This window comes from Musca domestica, unplaced genomic scaffold, assembly GCF_030504385.1.
Source record: "Musca domestica strain aabys unplaced genomic scaffold, Musca_domestica.polishedcontigs.V.1.1 956, whole genome shotgun sequence".
NCBI lineage: Eukaryota > Metazoa > Arthropoda > Insecta > Diptera > Muscidae > Musca > Musca domestica.
Window position 1 is genome coordinate 64,125 of NW_026712447.1, and position 19,858 is coordinate 83,982.

General features: G+C 34.3%; 1 protein-coding gene across 1 annotated transcript in view; it reads left to right on the plus strand.

Annotated features, from left to right (window-relative positions):
- The window catches only part of LOC131807077 (uncharacterized protein DDB_G0271670-like), a 46,611-nt gene extending 31,298 nt beyond the window's left edge, over positions 1–15,313 (plus strand). Inside the window, exon 2 of the mRNA XM_059132098.1 lies at positions 15,309–15,313. Within this exon, the coding sequence (XP_058988081.1) occupies positions 15,309–15,313 (5 nt within the window). The remainder of the gene's footprint in view (positions 1–15,308) is intronic.
- Positions 15,314–19,858: the final 4,545 nt, after the last annotated feature.

The window sequence follows — 19,858 nt, forward strand, 5'->3', positions numbered from 1 at the left end:
TAAAAATTTACAATTGCAAAAAAAAAAAAAAAATAAGAAAAGAAGGAAAGAAAGGCTACAACGGCTCTGAATCAAAGAATTTTTATACCCTACACCACATAGTGGTAAGGGTATTATGTCTTTGTGCATTTGTTTGTAACATGGAGAAGGAAACGAGATAGACCCATAGTTACTTTTGAGAACCTTCATAGAATCACTTTCTGAGTCGATTTATGCATGTCAATCCGTCTGTCCGTCCGTCCGTCTGTCCATGTATTCTTGTGAACAAAATGCAGGTCGCATTTATTATCCGATTGAGATGAAATTTTCCAAACAATATTTTTTTGGCCCAAGGACGAACCCTATTGAATTTGGTGAGAATCGGATCAAATTTAGATATAGCTCCCATATATATCTTCACCCGATTTCGGGTTAAATGTGCACCAAATGTCCACTATCAGTCCAAATTACCTGAATTTTGGCACACCCAACCGAGTTCGGCCTAGAAGCAAGTATATCAAATTTGGAGAAAATCGGTTCAGATATAGCTATAGCTCCCATATATATCTTTCATCCGATTTGATCTTGAAGTCCCTCACATTCCTACTATGCACTCCACAACCGTGATATTTGGTACCAGGTATTAGATGGAGCACAGAAATAGCTGTTTGTAATTTTATCGAAATCGGTTCAGATTTGGATATAGCTCCCATATATATCTTCATCCGATTTCGGGTTAATTGACCACCAAATGACCACTATCAGCCCAAATGGCCCGAATTTTGGCATATGTGACCGAGATTAGCCTTAAAGCAAATACAACAAATTTGGAGAAAATCGGTTCAGAGACAGCTATAGCTACTATATATATGTTTTATCCGATTTGGTGTTTAAGCCTCTCACATTCGTAATATGCACTCCACAAGAATGATATTTGGTACCAGATATAAGATACAGCCCAGAAATAGCTGTTTGTAATTTTATCGAAATCGGTTCAGATTTGGATATAGCTCCCATATATATCTTCATCCGATTTCGGGTTAATTGTGCACCAAATGTCCGATATAAGTCCAAATGGACCGAATTTATTACATCGGACCAAATTCAGCCTAGAAGCAAGTATATCAAATTTAGTGAAAATCGGTTCAGATTTAGATATAGCAACCATATATATGTTTCATCTGATTTAGTGTTTTAGACCTTTACATTCGTAATATTCACTCCACAACCGTGATATTTGGTACCAGGTATTAGATGGAGCACATGAATAGCTGTTTTAAATGTTATCGAAATCGGTTCAGATTTGGACATAGCTCCCATATATATCTTCATCCGATTTCGGGTTAAATGTGCACTAAATGGTCAATATCAGCCCAAATCACCTGAATTTTCGTACATAAGACCGAATTCAGTCTAGAAGCTAATACGTCAAATTTAGAGAAACCCGGATCACAGATAGTTATAGTTCGTAAAATGCACGATAGAATTAGATAGATTTTGATTTTGTACCAAATATCTCATAGAGCTCTGAAATGCCCTGTATAAACCTTTTTACGAGAGCTCTACTAAATATGCATAGTGGTGTAGGGTATCATATAGTCGGCCCCGCCCGACTTTTGAGCTTTCCTTACTGGTTTTTAATAAAGGGAAAACTTCAGCCTTCGTTACTAAAAAAGAAGACTGTGGAAATTTGTGGAACACTTAGGTTTTTGACTTGTGCCAATCACTTTTTTTTCAAGCACTTCAAGTTTCTCATTTAATTTGATCAATTTCGTGTTATTAAACAAAAAAAAAAAGAAAAAACTTATAAACAATTGGCTTAAATCATTTTATTGACACATAATCAAAACAGCATTTCAAATAATTAATGATGATATTAGCCGAAGACACGCCATTTCTTTGCGGCAGTGTTTTTAGGATTCGAGTCGAAAATTTTATTCACCCACCACTGAAGCTTGACAACATAGCTGCTACTGTCTGAATCCCAAATGCAATTATTCGCTTAGCCAAAAACAAAAAATTACCCCAAAAAAAAGAAACAAGCTCGGCTAATGAAAGTGTGAATTTTATTAAGAAAATTGAATTTAAAAGTGGTCTTAGACTAAGCCATTAGAAAGCCTTATAATTGGTTACACTATGGACTTAGTGTACCACGAAAAGCACCATGGGTTTCAAGCTGAATGAAATTGGTTGGACTTTTAGTCGAAGTCATTGAAAATTTCATATTTTTTAAAAATATGGAAAATGAGTGGTCTTTAAGTCAAAGTTTATCGTGTGTTTGTTCCATTTAGCGACGAAGCTCATTTCTGGCTCACTGTGTACGTAAATAAGCCGAAATGTAGATAATGAAGTGAATGCATCCAGAAATAGCTGTAGTTTGGGTTCGGTTTATAGGCAGGTGGCATTTTTGGACCGTGCTACTTCAAAGATGCAGCGAAACGTAACGGAACTGTGAATAATGTTTTTGTTTATACCCTTCACCAACATAGTATGGAGGGTATATTAAGTTCGTCATTCCGTTTGTAACTCGTCGAATTAATAATTTTAGACCCAAGAAAGTGCATATATATTCTTGATCAGCGTAAAATTATAAGACAATTTAGCCTTGTCCGTCCGTCCGTCTGTTGTAATCACGCTACAGTCATAAGGAATTAAGATAGGAAGCTAAAATTTTGCACAGGTCTGTCTTTTGTTTGCAGGCAGGTCATGTAACGGCACCTCCCGATATTTGGTATTTTTTATGATTTTAGTCCCATTTTTCAATGGAATTGTCTGAAAATCCACACGAGGAGTTCTTGTGAGTATTTTTTCCTTATAAGAGAATTGTTTATATAAAGCCACAATATCGTATACCCCCCTTATGACGGTACCCCCGATATTCGGTATTTTTTATGGAATTGTCTTAAAATCCACGCAAGAAGTTCCTTCTGAGTACTTTACCACCTCGAAGAGAATTGTCTAAATAGGTCCACGTTTTAGTATAGCGCCCTTATAACAGTACCCCGAGATATTCGGTATTTTCATGATTTTTGCAACAGTATTCACCCGAATTGTTTCAAATTTCGTATATAATGTTCGGAACCGTTGCTACAGCCTATGAAACAAATTACTTATGCATGACCACGTTTTCGTATAGCCCCCATATAACGGTTTTCATTTGAGAGGTATTTTTCGACAGATTTTTTTTTTAATTTTTCAAGTTTCTTTATTTTTGTCCAAATTCAAGAGATTAACTTGCATGCCTATCAGTGGACTTATTGAGAGTCGAGTTCAGTGAACATTTTATTTCACGTTCTGGATCGGTCAGTTTAGATCAATTTAAAATCTATCGACTTAAACTATTTTTGTAGGGCTAATGTTAAAACTCATGTCTAAACAGACGAGCCCACATTGGAAGAAAACATTAAATCATTTTCTCGTGGGAAATCGACCGAAAGTTGGAAAGAGTATGCCAAAATTGGACTAAGCGGATGAACCATTTAAGGTGTAATTCCGGTGGATAAGATAATCTTAAAACATTACGTTATATGGACCAATGTATTAAGTCAAATAAAAATCTATAAATATTTAGTTTTTTTTTTTTTTGATAAAAACTTTTCCATCACCCTTTCTTGTATTTTGATGTCAAATACAAGTTTAAATGAACCAAAACTTTCAAAGGACAGAAATGGCAAATGATATTTATTCGCAGGAAGATATTTTAGAACGCCTGCTTTAATCTTATATGTGTACATATGTTCTATATTAGTACATACATATATGAAGGGAAACGGGAATTTTAAGATTTTGAGCCGCTATTAACGATTTCAAAAGATTATTACAATTTAGAAGAGTCCACATTTGCAAACCAAATATTTACTATCATAATGATGTGCATGGTTTTAATTGGTTAATACGAGCGGAGAGCGACCATCGGCTGTTATGGGGGCCAACACCACCACCATGGCCGGCGCTTGAGTTCTGGTGGCCAACCGAAGGTACACATTTTCAGCTGACCTCTTTGGCAAGTAAACACGATCATTTTGTTTGTTTACAAACTGCTGGACAACGAATGTTTTCTCATCGGAGAAAACCACATTCAGTAGTTCACCACTTTTGGCCAAGCGAAGCAACTCTTTAGCTTTTTATACCCTACAACACTATGTGTTGGGGGTATTATAAGTTTGATTGGGCCAAAAATTATGTAACACCACGAAATATTGGTTTCCCACATAGGAAAGTATATATGGATCTTCCTATCTCGCCGAGCTGAGTCGATCTGGCTATGTATGTCCGTCCGTCCGTCTGTCCGTCTGTCCGTCTGTCCGTCTGTCCATGTTAATTTGTAATCACTCTACAGGTCGCAATTATGGCCCGATCTTTACGAAATTTAGAATGGAGGTGGAGCTAGGGTCAGAATAGAAGCCTATTTCTTTTGGAGATGATCGCCAAATGTTTAGGGGTTGAAATGGACCAAATACTGAAAAAATGTCGGATTTTGCAGTAGCTATACAAGTCGCAATTATAGACCAATCGACGCGGAATTTCACATGTAGCTAGAGTTTAGGGCAGGGAAGAAACCTAACAATTTGGGTGGTCATCGGATAATATTTAGCGGGTAAAATAGACCATATCTTTTGCGTTGAAAAAATTCAAAATTTTTTCATTAAACCGCGAATATTTTAATTACCGGCGAAATCACAAAGCCATGACAAGGTTACTTCTGATCTTTACATTGATGTTAACATCCAACAAATCGGGTATATAGCAAAATATGTCTATCAAAGAAGATATGCTTGAAAGATCTCTTATATGTCGAGAACGGTTGAACTGATTTCAACAATTCTCATTAATTCAGAATGGCCCTTGGTAGGAAAGAAAAAACGTCTAAAAAAATCGCATAAAAATATCTCTCTAAAGATGAAAATCTTCATTTTGTAAAATTTTCTCATATTTTTTCAATTTTGTCATATTTTTTTGGCATATTTTCATTTTGAATTAAAAATTTGGTAATATTTCTACAGCTAACAAACTAAGTAGTTAGAATATCAGGATATCATATACAGATAGCATTTATGGCCCGATCCTTACGAAATTTTGTATGGGGATAAGATGAGCGTCAGAATAGAAGCCTACTCTTTTTGGAGATGATCGCCATATACTTAGGTGTTGAAATGGACCAAAAAAAACTGTAAAATTGTCAGCAGGTTCTAATTATCGCCCGATCCTCAGGCACACTTGAATGGGGGTTACCGGACATTGCAAAAGCCAAGCGGTTTTGGATGGCCATCCAAAAATATTCAATGTGTGCGTTTCAGTCAAAAACCAATAATAAGTGTTAATCTTTTGCCACTTCTGAGAGATTATAGGTCGTTGGAAATATTGGTTCCAGATCTAGGAAGACCATTTATGTGCAACATCTACCAATAAATTGGAAATGAGGAAATTAGTTTACGTTGCTATTATTCGAAAATTAGAGAACGAAACCTGATGGTTTTCTTTTATTATTTGTCACAATATCTTGTGGAATTCTTTCGAGTATCTCGCCTATATAAACTGTATCATTTATTATAGTGTTGTAGGGTATTCAACGGTCGGCCCCGCTCGACTGTAGCCTTTTCTTACTTGTTTGAGTTTATTTTCTTTCACTGCGGTGTAAGTTCTTGCACTTTTTGGAATTTCAATAGCTTTACCCCGAGCTCATTTTTCAATATTTGCCGAATGGAATATTGTGATATGTTCATCTCACGAGCCATTTTTCGGCCACTGCGACGCGGGTTTCGATCAAGTCGCTTCTTTAATTTTCGAACTATTTCTGCTGATTTTGCTGTTTTCTACCGTCCACTTCCTTGACGTCGGGCTACGCTACCAGTATCACGATAACGAGCTATGGTACGAGACACAAAAGATTTATTCACATTTAAATGCTGGAGTGCTCTAACGATAGCCACTTGTAGGTTTCAAGCCGAATATAAAGAAATCACACTATCACGCTTGAATTCCATCACAAATAACTTTTTTTCTGGAAAATTCTCACCACAATGCTTTTGTACGCTTGTAAAGAATATAATGAGCGGTCACTGGAATAATTTTAACACCTGTCGGACGAGTTGCTTAGAAATGACAGCAGCCTGAAACCAATACTCCAACTTGGTCCGTGGTTATAATTATATCATACTTAGGTCAGGGCCGATTTCGGAAAATCTCAGGCCTCTGCTTATCGTGACATTCCCAAAAAGGTATAATTGAATAATAATAACTCCAGTAAATGGTGAAATCCTTTTACAGAATTCCTTTACTGTACCCACATTAGATCTAAAGTTGGGATATCTAGGCCCAATTTTTTGGTACGTCCCCCATAAAGGGTATATAGAAACAATCGGTAAAATTCTGAGGATATTTATCTGTTGGAACACCGGCTGAAACTGTCCAATTTATTTTAAGAATTATTTTGCATAACCTCCTTGTCAAAAATTGTGGATGTTTTGACAATATTTTTATCCAGGTGATGTTGTTGTTGTGCAAAATGGTCAGGTTAATACCTTATTGTTGTTTTTATAAAAACAACGTTTGTTTATTAGTGAGAACGATGGTAAAAGGGTTGTCCCGGACAGTAATCGTGGATTTTATACGATTATTTTTGAGACAATCTTGGCAATTTTTGTAGTTTTGGGCTTTTAATACAATGTTTTTAAGGGCTTTTAAAGGAATTCGTGGATAATAAAAGAACATCGAAAATACTGGGCTTTTCAAATATTTTTGAAAAAACTTTAATTGTGTTACGAATATTTGTCAAGGTTTCCCGCACAGAAAACGTTGATTTTTTTGAAAAAAAAAATCTTTCAAAAGGTCGTCCCAGACAATGTTTTAGGAATTTTTAACAATGCCATCCTAAAAAAATTAGATTTTTACAAAAAATTTTCCCAAGATGTTCCCAGACAAAACCAGTCGGGAATATTTTACGAATATTTTTATATGGTCTTCCTGGAGAAAATTCTCATATCTTTTTAAGAATATTTACATAAGATCTCTCGAAAACAAATACTTTTAAGATCCACCCCACAAAAGTCGTGGTCTTTTTATTTAAAAGATATAAATGAAAAAAATAAAAACAAAATGGTTCTATTCAAAATATGTTACTCCTTCAGGAACAAGAATCAGGCAAATATCGTGGATTTTTAGTGCTTTTTCAAAATACCGAATTTTTAAGGATTTTCCTGCAAAATTCAGAAAATTCTAAGAAAATGTGTCCTTGAAAAAATATGATTATTTTAAAACATTTTAAAGTCTACCTAGAAAAAGACTATTATTTCAGAACTTCCTGGATAAAAACGTGGAGTTTTATAAGAAATATTTTTCGACAACACTCTGGCTCTTCATTATACTTTGTTTATTATCGGACATATGCTGTGGAACGACTGATACTCTACCATCGCAACATAATATTAACCATCTTTAACCTCAACATCAAATATGTTATTCCTTTGACCTTTTACGTCCCTTTGAGTTTCCTCATATTCAATTATACATATTTCCCTTTATAATTTAAACGATGACGGCGCTATAGCTCATTATTGCATACATTAAATTCCCGACTTTGTTGGCTCTGGCGAACATAATGTCTTGACAAATCACTTTATAATTATAATTGGCCTAAATGGCAATAACAACAAACAAAACAAATACAAAAAAACATGAATAAAATAAGATCGAACCCAAAAGGTAAAACTTGCAGAAATCTCTCCCCAACCACTACAACAGAAACCGAAAGGAAAAAATCACAGAAAGAAACAAACATGCCAAATATGTGAAAAATTTAAATAAAGTCTTTTTCGACGTTAAAAGTTTGCCGCATTCAAATTAAAAGCCACGTTAACATACCAAATGGGACGACAGCCTAATAACCCACAATGGACGTTTGGTATGCATAAATGCTGGATGATGCCGGGCCACCACCAGTAGAGGTTGGTAGAGAGGTAGTACTTGAGTTGCCAGTAAGGCAGGCAGCCTAGCAGGATCGTTTCACATTGCTTTGTCGTGGTTGGTTTTGCTTCATTCCATTGTACTGCGCTTCAGATGTGGTTGGAGCTCTTTCTACTTATGAAATAGTTTTAGCCATATTAAAATGAGTTATTGATAGGTTGGAAAGGAGGGACAGGGGAAGGACATTTGCCCAGCAATTGCAAATGACATTCAATAAACGGCAGTTCTGTAGCAAAAATAAAATGAAGTCAATGAAGTAATCGATAACTGAAGGTTTCTGGAGTTTGAATGGAAAGCTTGGCTACAGTACAGTGATTTGGGAAATATGTTGGCTTCTCTAAAAAGGGAAGGCAAGGTAAACTGAGAGAACTGTATTTTAAAGGAGAATCTTTCAAAAGTGAATTTTAAATAAATTTTTTTAAGAACCCTCTGAACTTTAACCGTGAATTTCTCAAGAATATTTTATTTAATTTTACCCTCTGAGCTTTGAATATGGATTTTTAAAGAATACGTTTTTTAAGCATCCTCTATAGCATTGTGTATTCTTAATCAGAGGGTTCGAACTTGGATTTTAACGAATATTTTCTTATTCACCCTCCGAGCTTTGAAGTGGATTTTAGTTAATATTTTTGCATGGACCCTCTCAGCTTTAAACGAGATTTAAATTTTAAATAAAATCTTTTTAAGAACCTTGTGAACATTAACCGTGGATTTCTCAAGAATATTTAATCCTCTGAGCTTTGAATATAGGTTTTTAAAGAATACACTTTTTAAGCATCCTCTATAGAATTATATATTTCTTTATCAGAGGGTCCGAGTGTTTTCAAGAATATTTTCTTCTTTGCCCTCCGAGCTTTGAAGTGAATTTTTAGATAATATTTTTTACATAGCCCCTCTGAGCTTTAAACGGGATTTAAATATAAAACATTACTCCAAGTGTCTCTGAACTTTCAATCGTCGTTAATTTTTTTTTTTAATTTCTCTGAGCTTTAATTGTAAATTTTTATAACAATTTTTAGACCTCCTCAGAGTTTTGAAATTGATATTTGAGTCCTCTGAACTTTGAACGTGGATTTAAAAAACTAGACCTTTGGAACCCTTAACGTAAATTTTTTGTAATGCTTTTACACAACCTCTGAGCTTTCAAGGAGAATTTCTAATAATATTTTTATAGGTCCTTTGAGCTTTTTTAGTCCGGGTTTAAAAAAGAGTTTAATAGACCTACAGAGCTTTTAACGTGAACTTGTTAAGAGAAGCTTTATAGACCTTTTAGCTTTTAATGTGAATTATTAATAAATAGTTTTACGAATTCTCTGAGCTTTTAGGGTAATTTTTCAAGAGTAGATCCTCAGAGCTTTCTACGTGGATTTTTAAGAGAAGCTTTATAGACCCTCAGAGCTTTTAACGTGGATTTTTAATAGAAGTTTTATAGACCCTCAGAGCTAACAAGGTGGATTTTATAATATTAGCTTTATGGACCTTCAGAGCTTTTAATGTAGACTTTATAAGAGTAGTCTTTTAGACCCTCAGAGCTTTCAACGTGGATGTTACAATAGTCGCTTTATATAAACTCATATAGAACATCATAGCTAGACCCTCAGAGCTTTTTAAATAGTTTTGCAAACCCTCTGAGCTTTTAATGTAAGTTTTTCAAAAATATATTTAAAGACCTTCAGAGCTTTTATCGAGCTTTTTAAAATAGTTTTACAAACCCTCTGAGCTTTTAATGTAAGTTTTTCAAGAATATATTTAAATACTTTCAAAGCCTTTTTCGTAGAATTTATTTTTAAGAATAGCTTTATCAGAGCTTTTAGAGTACATTTTATAAACATTTTTACAAAATCTCTGAGCTTTCAACGTGTTTCCTAAGAGTAGCTTTATGGACCTTCAGAGCTTTTAATGAAAATTGTTCATGAATAATTTTACGAACTCCCTGAGCTTTTAACGTGATATTTTCAGGAATATGTTTGTAAACCTTCAAAGCTTTTCACGCTATTTTTAAGAGTAGCTATATAGACCTCAAAATTTTATAATGATTTTTTTAGAAATAGTTTTACTAACCCTCTGAGCTTTAATCTGAATCATATAAATAGTTTTACGAATTCTCTAAACTTTTAAGGTGAATTCCTCAGGAGTATGTTATAGACCTTCAGAGCTTTTAACGTGAATTTTTATAGATTCTCAGAGCTTCCAACGTGGATTATTTAAGAGTAGTTTTATAGACCCTCAGAGCTTTTAATTCAGAGCATTTTATGTGGACTTTATAAGAGAAGTATTTTGATCACTCAGAGCTTTCAACGTGGATATTATAATAGTAGCTTTATATAACTCATATAGAACATCATAGCTAGACCGTCTAGCTAGACTAGACCCTCAGAGCTTTTTTAAATAGTTTTACAAACTCGTTGAGCTTTTAATGTAAGCTGTTTAAGAATCTATTTAAGATCTTCTGAGCTTTTATCGTGGGTTTTTTTAATGGAAATTTTTTATAGATAGCTCTCCGAGCTTTAAACGTGTTTTCTTTAAGAGTTGCTTTATAGATCCACAGAACTTTTAATGTGGATTTTTTATAAATAGTTGTACGAACAATCTGAGATTTTCAACGTGTTTTTTAGAGTAGCTTTATGGACCTTCAGAGCTTTTAATGAAAATTGTTCATGAATAATTTACGAGCTCCCTGAGCTTTTAACGTTATTTTCAGGAATATCTTTACGAACCTTTAAAGCTTTTCACGCTATGTTTTAAGAGTAGCTTTATAGAACCTCAGAGCTTTTAAAGTGGATTTTTTTAATAGTTTTACAAACCCTCTGAGCTTTTAACGAGATTTTTTCAAGAACTTGTGTATAGAACTTCAGAGCTTTTAAGGTGGATAAAAATTTTATAGACCATCTGACCTTCTAATGTTTTTCTTTTTTTTTTCTTGAACTTGTTAGACCCTCTGAATTTTTAAGCTGTTTTTTAAGTTTTATACACCCCTACCTTTCAGCTTGGCTTTGTTTGCGAATAGTTTTATAGACTCTCAGAACTTTTAACGTGGGAAACCATCTGTGCTTTCATGGAATTTATTTTGAGAATATTTGTATGGACTCTCGGAGCTTTGAACGTGAAAAGCCCTCTGAGCTTTTAACGTCAAATATATTTTAAAACCCCTCCAAACATAGAACGTGGATTTTTAAGTGTATTTCTGTCCGTCCGTCTGTTTTAATCACCCTGAAGTCAAAACAAATAAAGATAGGAAGCTAAAATTTTGCACAGACCAGTCCTTTGTCTGCAGGCAGGTCAAGTTCGAAAATGGGCTATATCGGTCCACGATATCGTACAGCCCCCAAATAACGGTACCCCGATAATCGGTTTTTTGATGATTGTATCCAATTTTTTCAATGAAATTGTCTGAAATCCCCAAAAGGAGTTCTTCTGAGTACTTTGCCCCCTGGAAGCGTATTGTCTATATAGGTCCACGATATCGTATAGCCCACATTCAACGGTACTCCCCGATATTCGATATATTGACGAATTTAGGGAAATTATTCACCGGATATGTTTCAAATTTCGTATTTAGAATTCTTAATGGGTACTACAGCTTATGACAAAAAATGCATATTTAGGCCCACGTCTTCGTATAGCCTCCATATAACGGTACCTTCCAATATTCAGTATTTTGAGGATTTTAGTGACATTATTCACAGAGTTGTTTGAAATTTGGTATTTAGAGTTCGTAATAAGAACTACAATCTATGACAGAAAATTGTATATGCAGGTCCATGTCTTCGTATAGGTCCCATATATCTGTACCTTCCTATATTCGGTGTTTTGACAATTTTATGTACAATATTCTTCGAAATTTTTTGCAATTTCGTATTTGAAGTTCCTAATAGGTACAACAGCCTGTGACAGAATATTGTGTATGTAGGTCCAGGTCTTCGTATAGCCCTGATATAACGGTACTCCCTTATAGTCGGTATTTGACGAGATTTTAGCTACGTAATTCACCGTATTTTCTTCAAGTTTCGTATTTGAATATTGTAATGGCTTATGACATAAGTGCCTATGCAGGTCCACGTCGTCGTATAGAACCCAATATAACGGCTATATTTTTGGAGTTTTTAAGATTTTAACAGAATTTGTAGCTGATTTTTTTTTAAATTTCCAAATTCGTTTCAAATGGTGGAGGTTATTCAAAGTTCGACTCGCACGAATGTACTGCTTTTTAATTGTTAAGAAATTTTCGAGGGTCCTTTGAACTTTAAATGCCATTTTCTCTCGGTGTAAAAAATCTATAAGTTACAAGTAATACTCCGGCTGTAAAACAAAAGTTCAACTATTCCCTGAATTGATGCCTGGCAATGTCGGCATTTTTCACAAGTGGCCCATTGAACCAAGATCAAAAGTTAAAGCTTGTGGCGCAGGCAAATAACTCAGCCAACAAAAGTTAAGTTGTTATTTGGAGATCGTTTTTATTTTGATTTTATTTGAAGAGCATATTTAATTGGTCCTTAAATGGCTAGCGCCAACAACAACAACAACAACAGAGCAGCATCATATCCATGGGCCAAAATTGTGTCAGATGCAGTTGGTGGTGATGCTTTGACCATTGACAAGATGTGTTCGTGGCTTTCGGCTTGGCGAATATTAAAATGGGAAGCCTGGGAAGCTCTTGTCTTTGGGCTTTTTTGGCTAAGAAGAGTCTGCCGCCGCTTGTCATCATCTCTTCATCAACATCGTCATCATGTGATGCAGTTGTTGTTGCTGCTGTGTTTGCTTTTATTTTGTCGGTTGGCCCGTTTGATGATGGCTTTTGGCGTTTTCCGTTCGTCAGTCAGTCAGCCAGCCAGCCCGTCATCGAGTCTACCGCTTGTTCAAATCTTTGTCTAAAGATTATGTCCATGAGATAACATCAAAAAAAACACTGATCGTGTTGCCCCGATAATGTTGACGGCAACATTTTGTTTTGTCGGTCGGTCTGTCGGACGGTTGGTCGGATCTTTTGTGTAAAACGCATTGGACCACACCACAAACAAAACGTTGGGAGTAGAGCTTCTGTTTCGGCTGTCTTATTTTTCGGCGGGATTTCTACAAAACATCGCCAACAACAACAACAACTGTTAACTGTTGCACTACTGTTTGTTTTTGTCTTAAATGTGGTTGTTGTCGGTTAGTTTTTTCGGTTTCTGTTCTGGCTGACGTTTTTCGTTGTTGCTTTTGTTGTTGGTGTGTTGTTGTTGTAATTCAACATAAAACAATTTACGTTTTTGGCGTTTATCCACCATTGTTAAGTTTATCTGTAACTAATTGTCTTGGTAGCTGTTTGCCATTAACAACAACATGTTGAAGAGCTTTTTTGTGTTGTTTTTTTTTTTATTGGTCTAAAGGAATTCGATAACATGGTCTTGTTATTTGAAAGGGTTAGTTGGTGGATTTTGATGAATTTCCACAGATATGTTCTTAATAAAGACAGAAAGTTAGCTTTGCTTTTCATTGAGCTTATCAAAAAAAAAAAAAAAAAAAACAACTAAAAATGCTGTAAGTTTGGCCGAACTTTGAATACCCTCCACCATTTGGTACAAAATTGGCAATTTTCAAAAAAAAAAATTAAATCCGTTAAAAAGTCTATTAAAATCTTAAAAATACCGAATGTAGCCGTATATTAGGGTCTATACGACGACGTTACCTGCATAGGCAACTTTTGTCACAAGCTATTGCAATATTCAAATGCGAAACTTGAAAAAATCTGTTTGTAATGTAGCTAAAATCATCAAAATGCGAAATATAGGATGGTACCATGGGTGTTATAAAACGTGGACCTGCACAGACAATGTTGTCATAGGCGCTGTAGCATCCATTACGAACTTTAAATACTAAATTTGAAATAGTTCCGGTAAATAATGTCTCTAAAATCATCAGAATACAGAATATCGGGAGGTACCCTGTTATGGGAGCTATACGAAGACGTGGACCTACATGGCCCATTTTCTGTTTTATGTTGTAGTATCTATTACGAACTTCAAATACGTTATTTGAAACAATTCCGGTGAATAATGACGCCAAAAACATCAAAATACCGAATATTGGGAGGTACCGTTATATAAGGGCTAAACGAAGATGTGGACCTGCAAGACAATTTTCTTCAAATACCAAATTTGAAACTATTCCGGTGAATAATGTCGCTAAAATCATCAAAATACCGAATATCGGGAGGTACCGTTATATGGGGGCTATACGAAGACGTGAACCTGCACAGACAATTTTCTGTCTTAGGCATTACGACCTTCAAATACCAAATTTGAAACAATTCCGGTGAATAAGGTCGCTTAAATCACCAAACTACCGAAAATATGGAGTTACCATTATATGGGGGCTATACTAAAACGTGGACCTAATTCGAGGTGTTACAAACGGAATGACAAACTTAAAATACCTATGGTGGAGGGTATAAAAATAAACGGGAATAAGTCAATTAAATACACATGTGATGAAATAGTGGAAATTGTGAATTTTCAGCACGTTGATACCAAATTAAAACTCCACAACAAGCAAATGCTATAGGCCTGCGGACCTATTATGTGATACCCTGCCGCACTTCAACATATTGAAACTTCCCTTATGTACAATTTTGGAAGAGTTCGTTTTTGAAATAATGCCGAGTAGCCATCCAATGCAACATTTTAGAGGATCTTACGATAGTTGCGACCTGTATATAAGTTATGACAAATAAAAGTATTGAAATTATGAGCCTTTGTGTTATCTTGTCCGATCTGTACCATCTTTACAACAGATTTTGTGTTGATTGAAATATTGACATGTATCCAGTCTGAATGGAATTGGATGTTCCATTTGCGTATTATGAGGTTAATGGATATACAAAAATTCGACCTTTGGGGGAGGAGGTTCTCGGTGGAGTGGACCGATATTGTCCATTTTCACACCTGACCTAGAACTGATGCAAATATTAGGATTTGTAAGTAAGAGCAAAATCGGATTATCGTTTCTCTTTCTGTGCAGAAAATATATATTTTGGAAATTTCGATATTTTGTGGGGAGGTACCAGAGGGAATGGACCGAAAATCCCCATCTCCGAACTCGATCTAATTTTGACAAAATATTATAGTGTACCAAGTTTGGACCAAATCAGATACTCCCTTCGAGAGTTATCGTGCGAGTTACGTATTTAAAATATATATGAATTAAATTATGCCCTTCACTCTATTTTATTTACTGTTTTTACCCATTATGTTTTATTATTTGTATTCATTTCACCAAGTCATTATCACTGTCTCCCATTTACCACTACCATTCTCTTTATTATAATATCTTTCTCTCAATGAATATTCCAATCTCTTTTTATTCTTTATTTCTCTTTATCTATTTAGTTTAAATATTCATAACACTATTAATTTAAGTTCAGTTGGAGTTTAGAGTTTAACGGCCTTACATTTGTAATGTGTAATAAAAAATATTTAAATAAATCAAATAAATTACATGTGTTTTAATCTATATAACTTGCGCACCAGCCAGACAGACGGGCGAACAGACAGACTTCGCTAGATCGCCTCCAAATATCCTGAAACGGATTTGGTCCAAAGAGACCTAGGACCGTTATTTCGACTAGGCACGTTTTGACCGTATCAAATGTTATATACCCTCTCTAGCCGTATTGCTGAGAATATAAATATTCACTTTTTTGTTGAAATATTTAACTCGATTTTCTTAGATTTTATCCTTTTCTGGCAAAAGGCTATTCGAAATTGGTGAGAATTGTCAAAATAAAAATTCAAATTTTTTTACATAAAAGTTATGGCTTATTATATCGGACAATATTTACTTGGTATTAAATATTGTCCGATAACCGTGCAAATTGTTAGGCTTCTGCCCAGCCCTAAACTCTAACTTCATGCTTCCGCGTGGTCTGTAATTGTGTCATATAGAGCAACAGCAAGATCACGAAAAATGTCTATTTTGATCCATTTCAACACCTAAATATTTTGCGATCATCTCCAAAGGCAATATACTTCTATTCTGACAATAACCTCACCACCATGCACTATTTATTGATATTTTTTGTACATTGAGATATAAGGATAAGATCCCCAAATATCAAGTTGCAAACGAAATAGCTTATTTTCGATCAGTCTTCTCAGATAGAATAAAAAGTTGTTTGTCAAATCTTCGATCTCTGTTTCGATTTCAAAACACTAAACTGTTTTTTATGCTGATTACAAATATATGTACTATTTATGGGACCTCAGTTTTGCCGAAAAGTATGTAGCCACTGCATATATTTAAGGCATTCTGAAAATTATTTCTATACCGAAGGCTCCTACTGCATCATTCCCCTAGGTTTAGTGCTGATGAAAATATTGTAATGTACAAAGTTGGAAAGTATTTATCGAATAATCCCATTTTCGTTTTTCGTGTGTTTTGACCCTTTATGAAGGAGTTAGCAGAGCAAGTTGGCCGATACTGTCGATATTTTGAACATAACTAAGATCTAATATAATATTACAATGTTTGAAGTTGAACAAAAATTCCATATTCCGTTTTTTTAGGAGATTTCTATTATACCCTCAAAGGATACATATCATTTGATACGACCCAAACGTGTCTCATCGATATATCGAACCACTCCTACTGGTACCTCCATCACAAAGGGTCATAGTTTGGTTACTTATAATCCCAATAATATCCGAAACAATTCACTCGAGATTTGAAATGAATGTCGACCCACTCCGTTTGTTACCCCCACAATGTATCAACATTTTAAAAAGAGACAAGTGTTATAAAATTAAAATAAGTATTTGATGTATCGACATTAGTTCAAGTGTGAATATGGAAATCATCGGCCCATTATTTCAGGTATCTCACCCACAAAGGGTAAAAAATAATATTTATCTAAGCCATAGATGTAATGTTAATATGGAATATGTCGGTTCACTCCTTCTGGCACCTCCCTCACAAAATATAAAAAATGTTGATTACCAATTAATCCCACAAAACTGGGAATAAGTAATTATTGCAAATCTCAATATTTTTATCGGTATTAGTATTATAAGTTTTAATATATTCTTACACTCTTAGAAGTAGTTGATGTAGTCTAAACTTTTCAGCTCGCAATAAATATATCAGACCTAGCCTTCGGCACCATCCGAATAAAGGGTAAACATTTTGTATAATGAAGACAAAATATATATTATTATCACACATAAACTGAGGATGATATATATCTGTCGACAAAACCGAATCCGAAACGAATAAGGTTTGGACCAAATCCATACTCCCTTCAATAGAGTGTCCGAATATAAAATTATATATGCCTTCTGTAGCCATAAGGCTGATATTACGATCAAGAATTTCAATAGATCAGAATTTTGGTATTAGAAGCAGAACATAAATAAATATTGACTCAGATTAAGGCACATTAGAAAATAATGTTCACCCTACGGCAAGAACGTACAAGGGGAATTAAAGTAAATAGTTTATCAATTCGAAAATGATTTGTCTCACTGGTCCGTAAAAAGGGGCTGCTTCATATGACAAAATGTCTTGAAATAGATTTTACCAAATATAATATATTCAAAACACACTAAAGAAAGGCCAAAGTCGAACTGGGCCGACTTAATAATAACCTACACCATTTACATAAATAGTTGAGCCACATATAAGAAATAAACTTTTATGGGGATCTTTTGAGAATTAAAACCTACCAACTATAACTGTTAAATCAGTTATAATTTAAAGCCAAAAGGAACAAAATAATTTGCGGGCTTCTACTAAATTTGACGAAGTCATTTGTGTCTGAACCGGTATTCATCAAAATCCATCTAATTTCAGCTGATATTACACTTTTTAGGCACAATAAACGTGAAATCGGATGAAGATATATATGGGAGCTATATTCAAATCCGAACCGATCTCGATAAAATTTGGCAAAGGTATTTCTGAGCTGTATTTGATATTTCTCCGAACATCGTTGTTATTGTTGTGGAGTAGGAATTTAACAAATCGGATGAAGAATATATATGAGAGATATGGCTATATCTGAACCCATTTCCACAAAATTTAACATACTTATTTCTAGACAAATGCACAGAAAAAAAAATTAACCTTATACAAGGTTAGCTTAACCATAAATAAACATGATTTGGAGTCTACGTTATGTAAGGTTAATTTAAACATTTTCTTGTTGACTGGTATTTAAAAATAATCATCGTAATTTAGCTATTCCATGATTGACTTTTTAACCACGAAAATTGTTGATATTGAAAAAAAATTGTTGTTTTAACAATGCACTGTTAAATTTTTGTAACCATGATAATTGTTATAATAACATTCATAGTCAGTTTGTCTAAACAGTTCATATGATAATTTTAATAATAAATTAACCTTTGTTTGAATAAAACAAGAAAAATGTAATTTTTACAAGTTTATTATTATTTATTTATTAATACCGCATATTTCTAAAATATGTATTTCCATTACAAATTGTATGTATATTTAAGGGAGGGCTGGTAAAGAAAGATATATGTTAATATAAATTTTATTTTTTAACGCCCTTACCGAGTGATTTTAAATTATATTCCTCAGCCATTGTGAAAAAAACTACAAAACGCCAAACACCGACTGCAAAAACAGAAGAAGAAACTAGTAGTTAATAAAAGCAAATAGTATTGTCACAACTTACCAAAAATGTACGCACGAACACCCAAAAAAAGACACCAGAGAAAAAAACAACTGAGAAGAAAAAACAAAAAGATATACATAAATATGAACACTGTCGCTTCAACAACAACAACAACGTACATTTGGTGACAAATGCATACGCTAATGTACGTCGTAGCAGCCACAAGCAAAGACAAAAAGAACACATATGTATGAATAAACACTCACACATTATTTCTCTCCTCATTTTTGCTTGTCGCGCATATACGTGTTGTTGCTTGTTTTTTCATGTATTACCGTTATTTTTGTTTCTTTATTGTAATTTATAGTTTATTTGATAGACAAATCTGATACAATTTGAATATAGCAATAACACATTACTATGTTGAAATAGTATCAGGGTTTTTCTATTAAAACAAATACAAATTACAATCAAATATATTTGTTAATTTCACCAGCTTTTACTTACCTTATACCAAGCACTATTCCCACGAGCACGTGCACTACTCCCTTGCACTATTCAACACCAACTAAAGAAGGTGATTGTCTATTTGATCTTTCTTACACATATTCAGACCACAGAAAGAGATTCGATAAAGAGGAGGAGGGGGAATATGACAGTCACATTCGTTGCAACTTCGTATATTGTAATATTGAACTTCGTCAAACACAAAGCAGTTCAAAATTGTTGACCACAACAGAGCCGAAGGCACTTTAAATTTTATGTATCTCTCACATTTTTCCGTCTCTCTCAAAAAACAACAACCTTATACAACGTTAATTAAACTATTTTTCATCTACATTTGACTTATATAACGTTATTTGTGTTTGTAATCTCAAACATTTACCATGAAAAAATTAACCATGCACATGGTTAAAAAAGTCATTGTATTTTCGGCTCTGGTGTGCTAAATTCCATCCTATTTCAAATAATATTACAGATTTAGCCAAATCGGACGAAGAATATATAGGAGCTATATCTAAATTTTGACCGATTGTCTCCAATGTCAATAGGGGTTTGTCCTGGATCAAAAAAATGCTTTGTGCTAATACATGGACAGACGGAGGACGGACATGCATATCAGATCGTCAAAAGGAACTATGGGTCTATCTTGCTTTTTCTCTATGCTGCAAACAAATGCACAAAGACATAATACCCTGACGACATGTGGTGTAGGGTATAATAACCCCTCTTGAGACCTTAATGGGTTTAAAATTCCTACAGAAATATTCAGAAGTATTAGGGTGATCTCCCTTAATTTAC